The sequence below is a fragment of the Cephus cinctus genome, unplaced genomic scaffold, assembly GCF_000341935.2.
Source record: "Cephus cinctus unplaced genomic scaffold, Ccin1 Ccin1_scaffold1205, whole genome shotgun sequence".
In the NCBI taxonomy this organism is placed as follows: domain Eukaryota; kingdom Metazoa; phylum Arthropoda; class Insecta; order Hymenoptera; family Cephidae; genus Cephus; species Cephus cinctus.
This window is the reverse complement of record NW_014333672.1, coordinates 339,001-360,348: the sequence shown is the minus strand read 5'-3', so window position 1 is coordinate 360,348 and position 21,348 is coordinate 339,001. Positions and strand designations below refer to the sequence as shown.

General features: G+C 36.4%; 4 protein-coding genes and 1 long non-coding RNA gene across 12 annotated transcripts in view; 2 read left to right on the top strand and 3 right to left on the bottom strand.

Annotated features, from left to right (window-relative positions):
• The window catches only part of LOC107272619 (probable phospholipid-transporting ATPase VD), a 25,379-nt gene extending 20,932 nt beyond the window's left edge, over positions 1-4,447 (bottom strand). For 4 of the 5 annotated variants that reach the window (XR_001539001.2, XM_015749930.2, XM_015749927.2 and 1 more), the window contains exons 1-4: positions 4,061-4,447; positions 1,191-1,790; positions 477-656; positions 99-359 (exon numbers count right to left, since the gene is read on the bottom strand). Coding sequence is in view for 4 of the 5 variants with exons in the window: in XM_015749930.2 (XP_015605416.1) it covers positions 99-359; positions 477-656; positions 1,191-1,780 (1,031 nt within the window). In the remaining variant the exon portion in view is untranslated. Of the gene's footprint in view, positions 1-98; positions 360-476; positions 657-1,190; positions 1,791-3,911; positions 4,002-4,060 lie in introns of those variants that run through there. The other variant, XM_015749928.2, reaches the window with a different exon arrangement.
• A 525-nt stretch (positions 4,448-4,972) lies between these two features.
• On the top strand, positions 4,973-10,558 carry LOC107272616 (rab GDP dissociation inhibitor alpha). 3 transcript variants are annotated; one of them, XM_015749924.2, is made up of 6 exons: positions 4,973-5,127; positions 5,225-5,510; positions 7,597-8,010; positions 8,083-8,296; positions 8,381-8,563; positions 8,673-10,558. In XM_015749924.2, the coding sequence occupies exons 2-6, from the start codon at positions 5,350-5,352 to the stop codon at positions 9,027-9,029; spliced, it is 1,329 nt and encodes a 442-aa protein (XP_015605410.1). In that variant the 5' UTR covers positions 4,973-5,127; positions 5,225-5,349; the 3' UTR covers positions 9,030-10,558. The 3 variants fall into 3 exon arrangements, with proteins under 3 accessions (XP_015605410.1, XP_024945643.1, XP_024945644.1); XM_025089875.1 differs by lacking the exons at positions 4,973-5,127; positions 5,225-5,510 and adding an exon at positions 7,117-7,137; XM_025089876.1 differs by lacking the exons at positions 4,973-5,127; positions 5,225-5,510 and adding an exon at positions 7,395-7,413.
• A 75-nt stretch (positions 10,559-10,633) lies between these two features.
• Positions 10,634-14,435, bottom strand: LOC107272615 (beta-alanine-activating enzyme). Its single transcript, XM_025089955.1, has 10 exons — positions 14,296-14,435; positions 13,948-14,211; positions 13,046-13,881; positions 12,892-12,980; positions 11,945-12,825; positions 11,644-11,792; positions 11,418-11,581; positions 11,103-11,357; positions 10,700-11,032; positions 10,634-10,648 (listed from the first exon to the last, which is right to left on the bottom strand). Exons 1-10 carry the CDS (start codon positions 14,379-14,381, stop codon positions 10,634-10,636), a joined length of 3,072 nt encoding a protein of 1,023 aa, XP_024945723.1. The 5' UTR covers positions 14,382-14,435.
• Positions 14,436-14,552: 117 nt separating this feature from the next.
• LOC107272618 (S-phase kinase-associated protein 1) lies at positions 14,553-16,891 on the bottom strand. Of its 2 annotated transcripts, none has more exons than XM_015749926.2 (3): positions 16,750-16,891; positions 15,747-16,025; positions 14,553-15,659 (listed from the first exon to the last, which is right to left on the bottom strand). In XM_015749926.2, the coding sequence occupies exons 2-3, from the start codon at positions 16,023-16,025 to the stop codon at positions 15,450-15,452; spliced, it is 489 nt and encodes a 162-aa protein (XP_015605412.1). In that variant the 5' UTR covers positions 16,750-16,891; the 3' UTR covers positions 14,553-15,449. The 2 variants fall into 2 exon arrangements, with proteins under 2 accessions (XP_015605412.1, XP_015605411.1); XM_015749925.2 differs by lacking the exon at positions 16,750-16,891 and adding an exon at positions 16,407-16,583.
• A 1,881-nt stretch (positions 16,892-18,772) lies between these two features.
• Positions 18,773-19,913, top strand: LOC112495088. The gene is made up of 3 exons (XR_003061291.1): positions 18,773-18,867; positions 18,923-19,074; positions 19,401-19,913. It is a non-coding gene; the product is annotated as an uncharacterized LOC112495088 (long non-coding RNA).
• Positions 19,914-21,348: the final 1,435 nt, after the last annotated feature.

Genomic DNA, 21,348 nt, shown 5'->3' with positions numbered 1-21,348 from the left:
AAAAAAAAAAAAAAAAAAAAAAAAAAAAAAAAAAAAAAAAAAAAATGTATGTTAGTACAAGTACATTGATTGAGGCACATTACAATTATATAACTCACATTGCGTAAACCCGACAGGTCGAATTGTTGACTCGCTGATCGCTTGCAAGGCGTCGTCTGTCCTCGAAGAAGTCTTTGAGAGCTGTAACGCCGAGTACGAAGACGACGGGTATCATGGCGACCTCCTTGCCGAAGGCATTGATGGCAGGAACCCAGTTTAGTAATACTATGAAGATAAAGTAGAGATTTGCGACACGGTGGAATTGCTCCAAGAGGTTACGTGGCAGGAAGCTCAGTGCCGTATACTTCGTTGTGCGTACCCTGGACAGACATGGAACGGAACCACTATAGGAACAGCTAACTAAACTCCGGGTATAATTATATTTTAAAAAATTAGTAAAATTATTATACAAAGGAAAAAAAAAATATATGACACACCTGTTGTCCACCCTGATGCCATTGGGATGCTGACTCTTTGGCGTCTTTGGTGGTACCAGATGATTTGGGACTATAGTTCTGAGTCGCGGTTCCTCCGGAATGGACCCAAAGCATCGTGCCCACGCTCTCCTCCACCATGGTGGCGCTGCGCTACGTCGAATAGTGTATATCGACTCTGACCTGTATCGAAAGCATCAAAAAGGCTCACCGTAGTATCAAGCTGTATTATTTAAGTATAGGTATATCAGGAACGATTTGATAATCGTAGAGTCTCTGACGCGGGATTATAATTACGTGATGCGTCAATGACGAATAATTGTAATAACAAGGACTTGGGTCGGAATTAGAGGCGCAAAGAGGTAAATCCGGACGTGACGTCCCGTATAATAAATTGAAAGCCGGCTTCTCTTCCGAACGATTCTAAATAAATCTATCTATAGAAACTTTAAGCAGAGGTTAAGAGTGTACGGCTTACTCAAACAGTTCGTAACGTGCAGTCCATGGCATTATATCCCGAGCCTATATACACTGTGTACCTAATAATACCAGAGGGATTCCATTAATCGGGTGTACCTTCAAGCACGCGTATTACTTATTTCTCGCTGGTGGAATCCTTTGCCGGAAGTTGAGTGATACCGATTAAATAATAAAAAGAAAAATCAATGGCCACGAGTGCAGAAGCGAAAGAGCAGACTAGGAAATAATTGAACTGACCTGGAAGCTTGCCGGGAATGGCCACGAAAGGAAGGGACTTTGGAGTTGCTGGTTGGTCTTGGTTCTTCCCGATGTCCAGGAGGCAAAATGAAGTCGGTCTTTGAGCCAACGCGGCTGTGTCCGCTCACCGGTTGACCTTGTACATCCACGACTTGACCTTGGCTGAAGGCCCTCTGATGACCTGGCTTCTTCAAGGCCGAAGGTCGACCCAACGCACCAGCCGAGACGGCCTGCAAGCTCGAGCTCGCGAGGACTCCGCCGTGACTCGCCGACCTGGCATGTGTCTTCGAGTTCACCGGTCTTCCTGTTCCTAATCCTATCCCTGCGCTCACGACGTTCGACAACGTCGTTGAAATCGTCGAGACACTTGGCTGCGGCTGGTTCGGTAGCGGCTGCAGCTGCTGCTGCTGCTGCTGATGTTGATGAGCTAGGCTCGGTGAGGATGACGTTGATGAGGATTCGGATACCAGAGATAGGGCTAACGACAATGGCGGAGGTAGTGACGGTTGACCTGGACCTGGGAAAACGTAGAGCGACGAGGTCCTCTTCTCGGTGTCGCACGCTGCTGCTTGCACGACGCTCTCGGACATACTGGCACATCTGTTTGATAAATCAAAAATATTTTTTATTTATCAAATCACCTTCGTAAGTCAGGTCGATGACGAACGACTAAAATCGGCACGCTCGTCTATAGCCATATATCTTTACCTAGGATCACGTATCAGTTACCTTGAACAGACTATAGATCCACAGGTATACAAAACTCAGGAAGAAAGTCAAAGACGTAGAATATCATTGCCATCGGACTGTTATAAATATTCCAATTCACAGTATAATATATTTTCAAATGCGTCTCGTTGTAAAAGATCAAATTTTCAAGAGGATTTCGATAAATATTTTATTTTCTTCGCATATCCGGTTCCTTTTGTATCTCTTACGTTTGATTTCAGTTTTGTTTAATGAAACTTGTGCTTGTTTACCAAGACTGTAAACCGATGCACGTAGCTAAACAAAAAGTTTGGAACGTCTACATGTGTTTGGGCACGTGAATAATTAGTGAAATTTCAAGAGATTTCGAACGAAGAGAAGATTATAGATGAGTTTGATAACAGAGTGAATTATTGATATTATCAGCAGCATGGATTAATTACCGAAAGTGGATACTGTATCGTAAACCGCGAAACACTTCTGACAACAAGTCAACATAATAAACAGAAAATCACATAGCAATTAAATTCTCTAAATTATCGAATCAGATGTCAGACACTAAATTTTATTAATATAATTTATGCGAGCAATCAAGTGACTTCAAGTTGCAAAACTGAAAAAGCGAAAAAATCAGTTTACAATTGTACGATCTTTCGTTATAAAATGAACACCGATAACGGTTCTATACCACTTAGAATAATTTATCAATAATTATCTGGCTGAAACCATTGTTTCAACGAGGCATTTAAATTAAACTCTTTTCCACGTGAAATGATTTCAAAAAATCTTCATCTAAATTAAACGTCCAAATTTTCACGAAGCTCTAAGCGTCCCCGTCGCTTCGCGTTTAACGTGTAATGGCGCCGAAGAGCTGATGTATCATTTCCATCTTTTTTCTTTTCCTTCGAGAAATTACATTTTCACCCGAACGAGCATCACCCAATGGTGCTGAATAACAACTGTAAGAATTCACTGTAAGAATTACTTTCTATGACAATCGGGTCGAGAAACACTTTTGAATACCGACGGCGATTACAGTGTAAGAAATTTCACAGTGTTATTCGAGAAGTTTATAATGGCCATAAGTGATCGTAACCATGGAAACCAAATAAACAGTTTTGTAATGATGCAAGGTTTAAATGTTATACATTCAGATGACTCTTATATGATGAGTACTATAAGAAGATGGCCTCTCATAAAGAAATGGCCTAACTGTACGATATTGTATCGTTGTAACAGATGACGTCTATAGAAAAAGAGAATACGAATAGAAACTAATGAGATTTGGCGAGTAAAGTAAAACAGAAGTGAAAAGTCATCAGAGCTTCTTTGAAGCAGAGTACTTTTAAAAATAGTCGACCGTTCTACGAGTGGTCGTACTAATACTTTGAGAAGTCTTGTCTTGCGGGAAAATGTACAATGGGGTGGAATAAAAAGGCCGGAAATTGACGGGCCTTTGAGAATGAAAATAAAAGCATTTTTCAGAAGACATCGTGCGGAGAATCCAATGTAAGAAGACACGTGGGTTAATTGTAGCTACTTAAAATCCATTCACGTCTCAATCTTATTAACCCTTACATAAGAGTTGCGAACACAGCTTGAGCAAGTTATGAAAAGAACATGTTCATGATGTTCTTACAATATATTTTTTCTTCTTCGCCATATTCAAACGTTCTCAAAAGAGGATAAAAACACTAATTCGCTCGGTTCTAACTAAACCCATCAAAACTGCCTACACAGATTATCATGATGGCATTCAAATCTGGAGCGTTAACGACATTTAAAACCCAGTAAAGCGATAATAATGCATAGCGATCGATTTAAATATAATTTAATGACGGATTACTTAGTATCCTTGTTATACAAAACAATTGATCTGATAATGCAAAAAGATTTGAGCATTGATCAACAATGCTCGCAACAAATTGTCAATGGATCAAATGGACGCCAACTGCATCCATCGTTTTTAAACAATCAAACGAGGGAATACGTGACACGCTTAAATATCCTAACCTCGATATAAATCCTCGCTGGCGAGTATTTCGTTGAGAGTCTGATTCGCGTTTTCAAAGTTTGTAGCAACCTGTAGCATTCGCACATGCTCGAACCTCGGAGATACACAAAGCAGTATCCTAACCTGCGACGCGCAAGTTCACACTCACATTTTTCAGGGCTTCTTGATCTCGGTCACTTGATCTTGTTAATTCTTCTGAAGAAATCCCTTTACTAAGCGTCCGCTTAAGATTTGCAGAATCCCACAGGCATCCCCTCCTGCCTAAGCATCATCTTGATCCGTCCACTACGTTCAAACGTTGGCGAACAGACACTCGCGGACACGATTACTCCCGGTTGGAGAAGACGCAAATTTGTCAGGTAAATAAAAGTAAAAGTGACAATCAAACACTCGCGCATATAAATATCCTGTTTGGAAAGAAACACGATTGTTCACCCGGAACTTGCTTTAAGGAATGTCACGAAATTAACGACACACATCACTCCCCAATCTCTGACCTACTCGCTGCACCGAAGCGAGTGAACTGACCACAGAATTTGGTCACACAAGCAACTTCAGCCAGCTGACGTTTCGACACTGTTTCTAAAGAGACGCTTGCACCGCCATCTGCCGGTTAAGAATTTATTCACATACATGGATTCGTGTATTTTCAGTGGCTTAGTTTCCACCGTGCAGAGTTTAAACAGAGTTAACCAATCACGTATAGGGGTTGAATGGAATTGATCAATAGGGCTGCTTGACTCTGTTTTAACTCTGCACAGTGGAAACTAAGCTAGTATAGATACTGTCCATTTACCTAAATGCAAAGAAGATGTGCTTGAGGATTGGTTCATGCCGTTGTAGCCAACCAGTGAAAGGCCTCGATTTCCGTTAGAGCAGAATGTTGACTATGAACGGATCTTAAGGTTCAAATGGAAGAATTAAGCTTGATTCTTATTTAACTATGGAAAAGAAACGAATCGCAAGTGCGGAATACTCTTGTATCATCTATAGAAAACGTATAATTGGTGAACGAAGATTGGGTCGAGTAAATGACCATTCTTTGGGAATCAGCCTTGTGTTTGGGTGTAAGAATGAAGGTGGGGATTGGAATTGACGTAGCATCAGAGGAGGCAAGCAAGTAGGCTTGTATTTGAGAAAGGAAATAGGCAGGAAGACAGGCGAACAAGTAAGCAAGGAAACAATCAGTCAGGCATTCACAGAGTCAGACACGAAGTGAGATCAACCACGATATAGTCAGACCAGTCGGTCAAGTAATTCCGATCAGGCTTTAATATCGTAGCTTATCCTCTTTCGCGTTCCGGCATAATAGGTCTGCGAGTTCGCATCCGTGCGGTCAACTTCCACTCTCCTAGTTGAATTAATCAACCCAGTGAGTTCACGTTTTAACGACCAGATAATCGAGAGTGCTTAACAGTTAGCGACCTAAATATCAGGATGGATGAGGAATACGACGCAGTGGTCCTTGGTACTGGGCTCAAGGAATGCATCCTCTCGGGGATGTTATCGGTCAGCGGGAAAAAAGTACTCCACGTAGACCGCAACAAGTACTACGGTGGTGAATCCGCATCCATCACGCCACTCGAGGATCTCTTCAGGTATGATTATCGTTATAATTATCATCGTCATTATGATAGTCATTGTAGTTCATTATAGACAATATCCTACCCTCGTGAAGAGGAGCTCACTTTTTTTTCTCTTTATTTATTGCTCTAGTGCTCTTACTTTCTTTCTTGGTATGTCGGGATATCTCTCTTACTCTTACTGTAACTAGATTTGTCCTTCTCTTTTTTCTCCCTCCCTCCCTTTCTCTCTCTTCTCCGTGTCCTCTCGTCCCTCTATAATTCTACGTGGAACTCTAGGAATATTGATTTTTGCGAAACCACTTTCGACGAACATATTTTCGCCGTGTACTCTATGCTCCGTTCACGTTGAACAAGAATCAACAATGATCGGCCAGGCCGGCACAGACGTTTTTTGGTCACGTAGAAGATTTCGTTCACGGTTGATGGAATCTGATGGTTTTGTTCATAAAAGAATCCTTAGGATGCAGGAGCGGACACTCAGGGTAACGAGCAGGAGGCTCGAATTCTGTTGAAGTAATTTTATTTTATAAAATGATATAGATATGGATTTTCACAATTTTCTTACTTCATTATACGGAATGGCGTTTTTCGTTTATGTGTCAGGTTTAATATTTTATATCGAAGTAAAATATCTATAACGTTTCCAGATAGACGGAATTATTTATCTAAGAAAATAGTGATGAAGATTATCGATTAAAGTTCCATCATTTATCAGTGCAATAACAACTTGCTATATTACGGAATGTTTATCTTTAAAATCATTCTTTTTTGGTAATTAATAAATATGTATTTTGAAACAGATAACGAATTCTTTTAAATGTCAATTCGAATCTTTTGTTTTCGTAAATAAACGTTGGAATTAAGCTCACTTTGTTGGAAAGTAAAAGATAAAATACATTTTATGAATTATTTAATCATAACAACTGCTTAACCACTCGTTTTGTTTTTATGAACTGACATGTTTGTCAAATATATATCATAATTGCCCAAGCATTAATATAATTGCTTTGTTCCTGCAGAAAGACGTTGAAAATATTCATAATCAGAACAAACTATCTGCCAACATCCCGTTTCTGTATTATTTCAACAAAGTATTAAATAATGCTCTTTTTATTGCATTAAAAAAATGCAGCACACAAAGTCTATATTTTGACTATTTCTTAGTTATGTCACATATCCAAAGAACATCAAACATTTCTGTACTGTTAGACTCAAGCGTAATTTATTAATCAGTCCTTTATAATATATATTTGACGTGGCTTCAGGCGAATATCAAATTATACCTTCCTGTAACTCTGCTCTGGAACGTTACCGATACTTTTACTCAGGAACTTTGAAAAATCTAGTGTTGCTATGCGGAAGACGATATTTCCTGCCTCTTACCATCATTTACGGCCCTGCTGAAGAATTTCCGACACGCTGGAGTCGTTGCGAAATTAATCGGTGGGGATCAAGAGCGCACGTCCGATCATTTGTTCACTGTTTCAACTTAGCATTTAGTAGATGCAAATAAAACGCTCACTAAATTGTCAAATGGACGTATAATCTGTGATAGTTAACATACATTCATCGATCGCTCTCATTCTTTTTTATTTTGAAAATAAGTGTTTTGAATATAGTATAAGCGCTGAAAATGATAGTACGTAAAATTGTTGAATTTTTAATGTCTTTCTTAATCTTGAAATGCCGGTGGTTTTTCTTTCAAATTCTAGGCCACGCTGTTCCCCTTCCGTTTTTTATCGCTCTGATTTCAGTTGCTTTGAACGATGGTTGGCCATGACTTTATAACGTGTCAGTATTCGTTTACAGTACCGTTACAGTAGCCTTCTACGTTCGCATCTTTTAGTAATCACCCTGTTCAAAATAAGGCTGTACTTATTGTTTGCACATTTTATGACTAATTTAGTTTTAAAAGGTAACTGTGATTATATACATTGCAAAGCCAATATGGGAATGAAATTGTCCCTATTCTTGTTTAGCAGTAGAATGTAAAGCTAATTATTTAATTTTATTACAATTTTTTACTTATAGAGATTTGTGTATGGGAATCTTTGATGAGATTTCTTATTTTTATAAAGTTTTATCTTTATTTGTGTAGTAAATTCAAGGCTCCTCCTCCTGATGAGAACTATGGTCGTGGACGTGACTGGAATGTTGACTTAATTCCCAAGTTCCTGATGGCCAATGGTTTGCTGGTCAAACTTCTTATTCACACTGGTGTCACTAGATACTTGGAGTTCAAGTCTGTGGAAGGTTCTTACGTGTACAAGTCTGGCAAGATCTCCAAAGTGCCGATTGACCAGCATGAAGCACTGTCTAGTGATTTGATGGGTCTCTTTGAAAAGAGACGTTTCCGCAATTTTCTTGTCTGGGTGCAAAATATGCAAGAGGATGACCCTAAGACATGGGATGGCTTTGATCCGTACAATAATAACATGAGTGCTCTGTACAACAAGTTCAGCCTTGATAAGAATACTCAGGATTTTACTGGCCATGCTCTTGCCTTGTACAGGTTAGAAACATACGAATAATATACTCAATGTGATCCCTTACATGTACTTACTCTCCTAATTGATCTTCTTAGAGATGATGAGTATATTGGTCAGAGCGCCATCAATACTATTCGTAGAATTAAACTGTACAGTGACAGTTTAGCACGCTATGGAAAATCACCATACCTCTATCCCATGTACGGCCTTGGAGAACTTCCTCAGGGCTTTGCTAGGCTTAGTGCTATTTACGGTGGCACGTATATGCTAGACAAGCGCATCGACGAGATAGTCATGAAAGATGGCAAGGTAAAAATCATTAAACCAGTATCTATCTCAACGGTGGCACCACTGCTAGAATCTAATTGAAACTTAACCTCTATTTTATGAAAGGTGGTCGGTGTTCGTTCTGGAGAAGAAGTAGCCGCATGCAAGCAAGTTTTTTGCGACCCCACCTATGTTCCTGATAAAGTCAAGAAAGTGGGACAAGTCATAAGGTGCATCTGTCTCTTGGACCATCCGATACCAGGAACAGGAGATGCTCTCTCTACGCAAATCATCATTCCACAGAAGCAGGTAAGAGCTAACAAATGATTTTTACTTTAAACACTTAACGTGTCAAGCTTGATTTTTCATTCAACCAACAATCGCACCCTGTGAGCATCCGTGATTCTTTCAATTCAAGGTAAATCGTAATTCCGACATCTACGTCTCCCTGGTGTCGCACACGCACCAGGTAGCTGCAAAGGGTTGGTTCATCGCCATGGTTTCTACCACCGTAGAGACAGGCAACCCGGAGACAGAAATTAAACCGGGTCTTGATCTACTAGGCCCTATTAGACAAAAATTTGTTTCCGTATCCGATTACTTGGAACCTACGGATGATGGACTTAACAGTCAAGTCTTCATCTCAACGAGTTACGACGCGACGACGCACTTCGAGACGACTTGTCTCGACGTCCTTGATATCTTCAAACGCGCGACTGGGGAGGAATTCGATTTCAAGAAGGTTAAGCATGAATTAGGCGACGAAGATCAGTAACCCTAATTAGTCAGATAATTGAGCGACCTTCCCCACTTGGACGCAGGGTCTGAGTGGAACCTGATCTAAAAGAATTCACGCATCACGTACTACTAAGTAAGCAATGTTATTCATACTCTTGTCAACTATCGGGTATACTGTCCTGGCATATCTCCTCATTGGAGGAACCAGCCATAAAGAAAGGAAGGAAGGGTATACTGTCACAGGAATGTACGTATCCTAAGGGAAAAGTGCAAAAAAAAAGATTCTGGTTACGAGAAAAAGAAGAATATTACCGGGCGTCTGTAATTAAATTAACGAATGGACATTAGAGGTAAAACAAAATAAACAAAAGGTATGAAGGATGGAAGTTAAATATGATAAAGAAAAGAAACTACAAAAGTTAACCATATGAGGTATCCTTGATGATTTTTTACAAAGAAAAAGAAATGAACAATTACTCTAGAGCCTAACGGCCGTATATACTTTGGAAATTATCGTTCACCATTCCTAAAATTCCTTTTGTTCACGTACAATAAATTTAATTGCAATTCTAATAATATTCTTGATTAAGAAAAGAACAAAAGTATTCCTAAACAAAGAGAATGAACGTGCTTGTGTCAATATTCATGGTTGCGCCAATTTCTTTGGCGATTACCTATATAGCATGTACTTTTTTTCTGTACAAGAAGTGTATCATATTTTAAATACCTGAAAACATATTATACAGTCTAAAGATGAAAACGAAATATCATAATAGAAACGAACGAGAACTATTTAAAGACTTGATGCTATATCATGTTGCTGACTGGTGAAAAATAAAAGTCATCGCTTTATCAACACTCACAGTGTTGAGCACTTCTTACGCGCATAATACGAATGGGATGCCTCTGATTAGAGATAGGGAATGTTATTATAATATCTATCATGTTGTGTAAAATCTAAAAGGATATATCATACCGAAAATGCAAAATGAAAGTGCATGGGCTACGTGTATAACATTATCGGATATAAATAATACGAAGATGGATGAACACTTTGAAGAATGTCAAACAAAAAATCACACACGCATTATAACGTTAGATTTCGTTCAATTACGGTAGGAACTTTTAAAATCAGGAGAATGGAATCCAAAAGAAAGAAGAAGAATTTAAATGGCATTTATCGAATGGTCGGGTAATGGAAGATTATATTTAAAAAAAATTAGAAGAATAAAAGCTGCATTGAGATTTTAGATTAGCTTGCGAACAGAAATATTACTTTGTTACCGTGAGTGTATCATAATATTATTAGTTATAAGCGAATAAACATTGGAAAGTATGACATCCAGTTCGGTCTGTCTTGCAATTGCGGAGCCAAATAATCTGTTCGACATGAAATGATCAGCAGACTTGAAGGAATGAAAAGGAATAGGAATAAGGTGCACAGTAGGAAAATTTTGTTTAAAGGCCTCTGTGTCTCATTGCTCGAAGACTACTCTCAACAACTATAAATTAGCACTGTAATAGGAACTCTTCATTCGGAATAAATGAATATTGTATTAAGGTGTATTATCTTGCTTGTTCTTTGCCATTGATAAATATTACCATTCGATCAGTCAGTCTTGCATCAGTAATAATCTAAAGTTAAGGACACTGCTTCTGCGTAACAATCATTTTTAGAATATACAAGTTATCATCGCGACAACCTACTGCAATGAAATTCTCGTGCATTACTGCTGATGAGAAACTTGCACCTTCCATATGAAAGTTTGTCAGGACTTTACCAGTTAAAGAATTAATAACTGATAGTGTACCATTCACTTCTACGATGATTATTAGTCCAGTTTCACAATGAGGTGTTGCCACTATTGGTTCCTTCATTTCTGCTATTAGATTTAATAGCGGATTTCTTGAATCCTTTAATTCTATGTTGTAGATAACTTTGTTTTTGCTGGCGAAGGTGATACTTTCAAAATTCTTTGACGGGTCTTTGTGTATGACAAGATCTGAGAAGATATTTCCTGTCACGCGAATGTTCCAGAGCTGCAGAAGATACAGGGGGTTTATAAGAATGCAGAGTCAGTAATGAAATGTAAAGTTATTAAACCTTTACCAAGTGACCATCCATATCGAATGAAAAGATTTCTCCAGCGACAGTTGAAAATATAATAGTCTCCTTTTCCGTGATAACTGGAGTTGTAAAAATAGGGTCTTGCATCTTGCGTAACCAATATTTTTTACCATTATCTTTGTAGACAGCTACGCAAGCTCCACTTTGTGTCCCAAAGAATACTAGGTTGTTATTTATAACAGGGCTTGAAGATATATTACCATGGCCAATATCAGTACACCATACTTGTGAACCGCACTTGAGAAAAAAATTAAATTTTTCAATTCTCATCATCAACAGGTACTGCTAAGTATTTACCTTTGTTCGTAGAGAATAAAGGTAATGATCGTAGGATCCTACATAAAGATATTCCTTATTTTCACATGTAATAGCTGTACCCTTTATTTCATTGGCAGTTTTGAATTGCCAGTAAATATTTCCTGTCTTCAGATTTAAGCAGTATAGGTAACCATTAGTACAGCCTGAAATTTTTTAAATTTTATTATACCCACAGTCTATTTTCAGTTTTATTTTGAGTACGTACCAATGACACCTTTAAAATTACCCAGAACTAGTACAGATGCAAGTAGCCGACCTGGCAGTCGAACTTCATAAGAAGCACAATCAGTAGAGTTCAATTCAGTAGTCAAAATTTTACCAGAATGAGAACTAACAGTGACAAATAATTGACCACTAAATAAAACAGGACAATAAATCATTATTTACAGCTTTCCCTATCATAATTTTTTAACTATCTTATAATATCAGGTTTATAATATAATTAATTTCGTTTCTCAATAGTATGTAATCTCACGCATATTGCTTTAATACTTTTAAATACATACCTTGCTGTTTGAAACATTGTTGGAGATGCATCAATGCATTTTTGTAAATTATATTTTTTCCACAATTCTATTCGAAAATCCAATTGTGCAACATTTCTCTCCTTTACTAAGACGTGTCCTGTAGTTTTTCCTTTGCTCTTTTGCCACTCGCAATTGGTATAATTTTCAAGAACAGCTCCATCATTAGTTAAAACGTGCGATTCAACATTTACGTGCGAATTCAGTTCTTGACTTATTTTATCTTCGTGTACATTACTTTCAGTAATTCTTATGTTTTTGGACTCTTCCATAATATATGTTAAACATGCTTCAAAGTTTTCATCTCTGAGTAGCATTCCAATCAATTTTGGATATTCACTTTTTAATGCTTCGCTCAAAGACATAGACATTTGAAGAGCAACTACAGAAGTTCCACCAAGCTGCAAAAAACCAGCTTCGATAGAAGAAATATAATGTGTCCAAATATTTTTGAACCTTTCTTTGATATTTGGTACAAGTGACATTGTCTGCTGTACATTGCATTTTTGCACGTTACTACATATTTTTAGTAATGCATGTGTACATAATTTTCCGTTGACAGTCAATTCGACGTCATCGATGAAATGGATTTTGTCTGGTATATAAAGATGGGATAATTTTTTCAGCTCATTTATAATCTCTTCTTTGTACCGTGATATTTTTTTAAATTCATTAGTCGAATTACACGTAACAATGCAAACGTATAACTTGTAATTCTCTTCGTCCCACAAAGGAATGCAGTTCTTAACGAAATTCAATTTTAAAATGGTGTTTCTTAATACGTCTGTATTCAATTTGTTGCCGAATCGTTTTATTTCGACGCCAACACGTCCTTCGTAAAAGGCATCACCATGCTCATCAATCTGCAATGAGGCGTATTTTTAATTATCAATTTTAGTATACGTTGTTAATGATAACATTTGACTCACTCTCACTAAATCGCCCGACTCGCGGAAAACAGGTCTTTCAAGATTACCAATCTTGTCATTGTTTACTTCACAAATTCTTGAATTACTTCCTGCAATTTTATTCATACATAAATCTATTTAACTCATTTAAAGTGCAAGGATTATTTGACATTACCAATCAATAGAACACCCTTTCCATGGTCATAAATACCATTATCTGTTTTAATTTTGAACATGGTATTTGATAAAGGTCTTCCAAGATATGAGGGATCCTGTTTTAGTTTACTTGGATTTCTTAGGTCAATTTCGTTAATGCTGGCCCAGCAGGATACTTCAGTTACGCCATATATGTTGAATATTCTTGTTTGATTAGCTGCATGTTTCATATCCTCAATTATAGATATCTTAGGAAATAACTCTCCACCGATTAACAGAATTCTCAAGTCACTTTTGTCACTGAGAATTGTTCTTTGCAAATGTTGGCTCGGCCACTTGTACAACAGAACAGACGGTGTACTTTGAAGCAATGTTATTCTATTTTCGTAAATCATTTTAAGAGTCCATTCAATATCATTTTTTAGCTCTTTTGTAACAGTTACAAGTGTACCACCACAGGAGAAACTTAAAAATATTTCAACAATGCTCGGATCAAATCTCAGACTAGTCAGCTGTATAATTTTATCACCTGTTGACAACTGGAAAAGTTTTTTTAAGTCTAAAATATTTGGCACTATACACGAATGAGTCACTTTCACTATTTTTGGTTCACCAGTAGATCCGGATGTAGTGATTACATATGCGTACTCATTTTCCACTTTATTTTCTTGTTCGATATAAGCATTCCACAGTTTGCAAAGCTTTATCGTTTGATTCTGTACTTTTATATGACGTACAACATTACTTTCAGAGATGTCATTTGATGAAAATATATATGTAATTCTTAACTTTGTATAGAGCTCACTATACGTTGCATCAAAAAGATTAATAAATCCAAGTCCACTTGTATTTATTCTGAAAGAATGTAAAAACTTTAAACCTAATTAGACAATGCTTTTTTAATATAATATCAAAGTTTACCCAAGCATCAATATGGGTACAATGTATTCAGATACATCAAAGTTAATGCCTATAAATCCTGATGCATCAAACTCTTTTAATACATTAGTTATATATATTACAGCATCTTTTAATACAGAATATTTAATTTGTTTCACTTCTGTTTCATTGCAATGATGCTCTATAGCAATATTATCCGGTGCAGTCCAATCACAGAGTGTATGTAAAAATGTGTCAGAATTATCACAGTCTGAACTAATATTAAACATTACTGTCTCAAGCAATCTGAAAAACATTTGAATTTAATGATATAGGACAAGATTGGAACTAAATCTTTGATAAATATGTTTTTAATATTCCAGGTCTTACCTTTTTGAATTAGCTTCAGACATTTTTATTAATTGAATAAAACGATGTAATACATTGTCATTCGTTGCTACGGTATAATTAAGCATAAAAACAACCTATATGCCGTAATTCTGAAACTGTTCTAGAGTGATAACATTTAGTAACAGTAGCAAAAAATAGGTTATGTTCGAACATACGTATATGAAGATTGCCTTTCAGTTGGTTTTACTGCTTGAGAAATACTAAATTATAGCAAATTAACTTTTGGCATTGTATTGTACATTTTTCAATTAATATTTATTTCCAATACACGTAATTCACAGCTGCAACCGATTTTACACAGAACACAAAAAGAATTTACTAAGATTAATTATTATTTAATATTTTCCTTAGGTCTTAGCTTACAATTTTATATCAAAGATATTACCATTACGTTCTAAGGACTACGTACAACCTAAAATTTTTAATAAGTTTATGCGAAAATAATTTTAAATCGAAAATGCAAATGCTTGCTGCATATCAAGAGCCTGCCTCTAAATCAATAAAGATTCTTCATATCATATTTGAGTAGAGTTCATAACTGTAGTCAGAACTACAGATGCATAGGATGCAAGCAATTGACCATGTTACACTTGCTGAATGCTTCAATGAAAAGTGAAAGATAGATTGAATCTGATTTATATAGAGGAAAAAAAACAATTCTTGCAGCGTACAGTAGTTTATTGGACAGGAACAGCTATTGATTATAGTTAATAGCTATTATTTGGGTCTCTTGATTAAAGAGTATAGCTTATCCGAAGGATATTTTAAATCTTTCATCAACCCAGGATATAACAGATATTTCCTTCAAGGGGCAAAATGGCATTTACTGTAGCCATAATAAACAGACAATGGTGGGAATATTAATGAGACTAGCTTGAAAGCAATGCATCTTAACAATGGGAGCATAAATGAATTTGCTGGGAATAACAGCTCAAATACATTGTATAATCAGAGAGGGTCAATCAGTAACACCTGCTACTAAACATTTTTGTTAGATTTCCTTTTAGATTTGAGACATTTCCATTTACGTCACTTCAATAAACAGAGGTGTGGGTCACAGAAAATCAAAATTTGTATGTGACAAATGAAAAGGTTTAGAATAAGAGATTTAAAAAAACAGCATATGGATCATGCTACTTCTCCTCGCACCATTCATTCTCCTTGCGCACCTGCTCTTCTTCTGAAGCTGTGAAGTCATTTTTTATGTTAAAAGTCTTGCGGATCTCTTCTGGCGTCTTGCCCTTTATCATGTTGGCTACAGTTTTACAGGTAACATCAAGGAGTCCTTTAATATCCAGGTAGTTTGCAGCAAGAATAAGTTCAAACAACGTTCCTTGATCAACCTAGAAAAAAATGGAGAACAATTTATATTTTTAAGAATAAATAAAAATCCTCCGATAATTTGATATCTTTGCATTAAAAAAAATTACCTTTAAAAAGTCTGCATCCCAAGAGCTGATGTCATCTGTACGTTTTTCTTTTGTCTCATCATCTTCCGATGGAGGAGGATCATCTTTATGATAGGTAGCCCATTGGATTACTTTACGGAGGATAGCTGAATTAACATTGGGTAGCGGTACCACTTCCTCTTCATCTTCATCCATACCAAGATCTTCAAGCATTGTTTTTATGGTGACAGAGCACTTCGCAATGTCAACATCAACTTCGAAGACCTCTCCATCAGAGCTCTGCAGTTTTATATTCGGCATCTGAAAATTCAAATAATAGTTTTACCAGTTGTCCTCTCTGTTTTAGGTAAAACTGCAGAATACGAGTGCTGCTTGAAGGACTAGGTGTAAAAAAAGTAAACAATTCACAGCTAACTTCAAAAAGAAGTCGTATTCTGTAGTTTAACCTTAAATATCTTGCTCAATGACAAGCACTATTACTCAAAGTATTTCTAAATGCTAATAGGTTTCATGTTGAATAAGTTCATATATACTCTTCCACCAAAATAGAAGGTAAGCTATAAATTTATATTATTTATAAATAACCTTAGGTTAGCTATAAATTTTAGAAACTTCAAGTGTTGCAGGTCACCTAAAACTACTAAACCCAGAAAAAAATACAAGTGCGATGTTATGACGGACCATTTTTCGAATTTTTTTTTCAAGCCAGTTCTGTCGATAAATCTACTAAATCATATCTCCACGTGAAATATCAATAGGACAACATCCAGCATATTGATGATCGCACAATACTTTATTAAATATGTATGTACTTTCCGAATGAAATACTCGACAAATTGTTCTCACGATGTACGAGAAAATATAAATGGACGTTATTCATATCACAAAGCTGACCACAGCACGTCCATTACGCGCAACTTCTTTGCAAAGGATATTCCAAATTAAATGGATATGTAGTTAAAGAAATTCAATGATATCATAAGTTGGCGGCCTTGTTAGATTATGAGAAATCGTAATAATTCACCTTTTCACGTTATCGCAGCTAATAGTCGAGAAAAACGAAATAATTTACAGAAACGTTATTCAGAGACGAAACACACACACGCCACTCTCCCACTTTTAGCGAGTGCTATCTCTATCTCGCTTCCACTTATCTCTTGTTTCTGTACACTTCGTTCTCTCACTCACTTTCGCCAATGAGTCATCCCTCTCTCTATCCTATTCTTCCTTATGGACAAATCATCAACTAGCAATGACGCTAGATTGCGCCACTTGTATGCAACGTTGCGCACGCGCAAATGAATACCTCTATACCATGTAGATTAAATTTTACAATAATTTGAATCTTTATTCCGCAATTGGCAGGTGTTTGAATACTTCGAAAATTCCTTTATGGCTAGAAATCGAATCGAATATTTATATACTATCCGCCATCGGAGTAACATATGTAGATTCTGCTTCCGAGTTTATAATCGGATAAATATTGATCTTAGCTGTACTAATCGAGCGATTGCTTTGAATTTTTAGAAACTCCATAAAACAACATGAAACTACATTTATTCGTCATTTATGATAATTATTCAAATATTATCTCCATTATTAGCACCGTGACTATGGATCAAGATAAATAATTATGCTCCACTCAGAATGAAATAATATATAACAAATTTGTATAACAGTCAAACCATTGACTGATTCGTGTAATGTAATTTCGAATATTGTTTTACGAACCTGTGGAATATTGAATTTCTAATAATGCTGTTAACCAACCTGTTAATAATTTAATATCAAAAAAAAAACTTCAGCGACAAAACACTAAACTTTATGGTCTGAAATTAATCTCCATTGCTAATTGCCTAAGTGTGTCGCATTATCATCTACAGCAAACTCGTAGATATCACACAGCAGTTTTTTATTCACTTTCATTGATTCATAGGTACGCAAGAGACATTTTAAATTAAATTTATAAACTCAGGGTAGTCCAATTATAAGAAAGTGTAACGTAAAGTCCAAGAAATTCAGCAGGAACCTTGCTGATTATGTTTGCTTTGGATCTAAACCTCAGACGGCCCTTGACTTGTATTTTCAACTGGTCAGCCGGAGTCTTGACCACCTAACCCCAAATAAAAATCTACAATAAGGTAAACGAAGCCTCTGTAATTTGTAACACAAAATAACTTGCGTATTTATCCCTATCTCACGGAACATTTTGCTTATTTCAGTCACGTACGCAATAGCAAAGAAAAAGAAGTTTATAACCGAATTAAATCACTAGCGATGTCGTCAAAGAGAATCACGTTATAAATCCCAGCCCGTGAGAGAATAAAGTCTGAAAAGTTTATCGCAATGCTTAAAAGTCCTTTATAAGAAATTGAGATTCACGTAACCTCGATGAAAACGATGATTCCAACCCATAAAATCCAGAGATCACGATCTAGTCTAAGACACTAGTATCAAAGTGAGAGAAATACGTAGAGTGCGGTACTAGCAAAGCTGTTAAGTGTAATAACGATAATTGTCCTATGGACGCTCGATAAAATTTAGTTTGTAAAAATTAACCTTACTGCTGCAAGAGGATATACCTACATATATATACACGGATATGTATACGAAATGACTAAAAGATGCATCTTCGTGGTTATACGAAGCTCGAGTTCACTTTATTTATGGCTTTCGCTTCTCCCGTAGCCTTTCACCGGGTGATCCACTCACCCTCCATCCTCCTGACGTCCTCGTCCTCGTCTTCGTCGTTATGCTTCAATGAAATGCAGTATCCTTTCATCTCTTTCGCTCTCTAGCCATTCGTTCCTTCGTCTTTCTCTTGGCGCCAGCAACCTACGCTCCCGCTTCGCGACTTTACGCCCTCACAGAGACTTGGCAGAAAATGGATCACGGAAAAACACAGGTTTGTAGTATGGTGAACTTTTACTAACTTTTCCTTCCTTACCTACAGAACCTTCGAAGCTTTGTACTTGAACGATTTGACGACGTCACGATTGTACGGTGCAATCGGAGATTGTTTTAATTTTATTCCTTTGTCCACTGCGGAATTAGATCCTTAGTGAAAGATACATGGAATTTCTATGCTTAATAATGAAGGTTAATTTGGAGCTATGAAAAATTGTGGATTTGTTTCGTACTTGTAAGTTATTTCTATTTCTAATCTTTTGCACAGTTGTATATCATGAAACGTTAAGTATTTGTAGCTAAAATCGGAGCCATTCTGTGCAAGCTGACAGATGTTGAGTTTACGTAAGTTGTTTAATTAATCTTAGGGGTAGCGAGTCGCAACAAGTGCTTAATTGACAAGGTATGGAAAACCCAAAGACCATTCTTCTTGATGCCAAAGGTTCGTTTCACCAAACGTTATGATTGGTTAGTATTACATAATTTCTATGTGAAGCTAAAAGCTACTGATTGCTTGCAGTATGTTTTCTTATCAAGGTGATATCAGATTATACGCACTGCGAATATATTGCGTACATGATCAATATAATACCTCGTTGTAATTATACTGTTTAATAGCAAGCCTAGCTTAAAGTAAATAGTAACATAGACGTTTGTTGAGTTGATTTCTGACAAAGCCTTGGAGAGTATATATATAGAGTGATTCAGATAAAAGGTATACCGCTTAGGGATTTGACAACTGTCATGATACCTTCTTAAATATTACAGGAAAATTTTACTTAATCTGTGCAATGGACGTTTGACACATGCTGTTCCAATGATGTCTATCAAGTTTGACAGATTCGTTTGAACTGAATGACCCTGTATATAGGCAACACTCGAAATAATGTATAAGCGTGTACACACAATGTATATTTGCCCAGTGTCAAGGAGTTCCATTTGTCATAGAAGAGTAATCGAACGGTTTCGATTAGGTAACCAAATTGAATTTCTCTGTAGAAATAATTTGGCTTGATGCAATTCCACATGATTTTACTTTGATCAATGTCATGCCGGATGATTGTGTAAGTGAAAAGCGACTTTGAAATTTGAAATTTGTAAACCATACATACGGTAAAATTGTTTTCATGATTTTTTAAAATTATTCAAACACTTTAGTAAACTTTTCAAGAAAATTTGATTCATCTTAAAATACGAGTCACTAATTTGTTTTATAAGTAACCAAATGCACTGTCAACTTCAAAATATAATTTTTTTTACACCGATTGCCATACTTTTTCATTTTAAATACTTCAAAATATACGTCGAACCTAATACCGACCTACTTCACTTCACAGATTTCAGTCCGGCCGATTGTACTCCTTAACTACATCCGGTCCCGTTCATCCACTCTGATCAAGGATTTCCCGTTTACGTTTTTCTCATCTCAATATCGTATCAAGTGAAATCAATTATCGATCCACATTTCTTCCTTCTCTGCAATCTATCAGCACATAAGAAAAGCACAGTGATGCGGGAAGTAATAAGAACAAGAGCAGTAATATCAAAGTTGTGAAAAAAGAAAAACGATCAGTGGTAGCACTGGTAGCACTGGTAGCACTGGTAGCACTGGTAGCACTGGTAGCAATGGTAGCACCGAAAGTATATTTTTTTAAAGAAGTCTAATGCGACCAGCACCCAATCGCTATTTTGGCTGCTACTGAATGTCTGAATATAAAAGGATAAACTGATGGGCATACAGGAGCGAAAGGCAGGGACGCCGTGCCAACCTAAGTTTGTTGACTTGAGCTAATGTGTCAACATGAATGTTGGAGGAGCAGGGGAGAGACAGGCTGCGGCAGAAAACTTGAATCTAGGGAGAACACGTTATGCCCTTGACTTAGGATGCTCTTTCATCGCGTCTCATGGTTTACGCGCAGCCCACGCAAAAAAAAAGAGAGAAAATAGACCTAAGATTTCTCAAATTCATAAATCCATAAAATTTGATGTGTGTACACTTTGCTTCTCTAAAAATTGTCAGTGATACATTGATTGATTCTTAGACGGAATCATCTAAAATAATAATCGGAATGGGATGAAAGATTATTTAAAAGCGTTATATGTATACTTTATTTTGATTCATTGACAGAATTGAGAATCTGAGTTTGCTCTTGTTGCTATTTTTACTTTCTATAATAAGTTTTGAAAGTATGTATATTTTTTGTATATATACTTGAGACAATTGCGAATCGATTTTACAACAATAAATGGGAAATTATGTGCTCCTTTAACAGGGCGCCACTCAGTCTGGGCTCCTTTCTTCCAGTGACGTTCTTCATCCACTTTCTCGATTAATTCTTCAATTAATTGTTACTCTCTATCTCTCTTTTTCTCTCTTATCTATGCGAGTAAAGTGCTTTTAGCGTTTTGAACAGTTATTTTATTATTATGCAGCTAACGAGTAATATACTATGGAGAATATCGATTTTTTTTAAGTTTACTGATATAAAATAAGTTATATCTATTCAAGAGCATTTCTGTCAGAAACACATTTAATATAGTCTTTGTTCAACTGTATTAATTCACCTTGCATCAAAGTCAGTATATCAGGTTATCTATAAAAATATATAGTTCATGAATTCATAGCAAGAGTCGTGAAAGCTTGAAACTCTATTTTCATGGAAAAATTTTCATACTTAATTTCTATAAGCAATCCCGAAAGTAACTTACTTGAAAT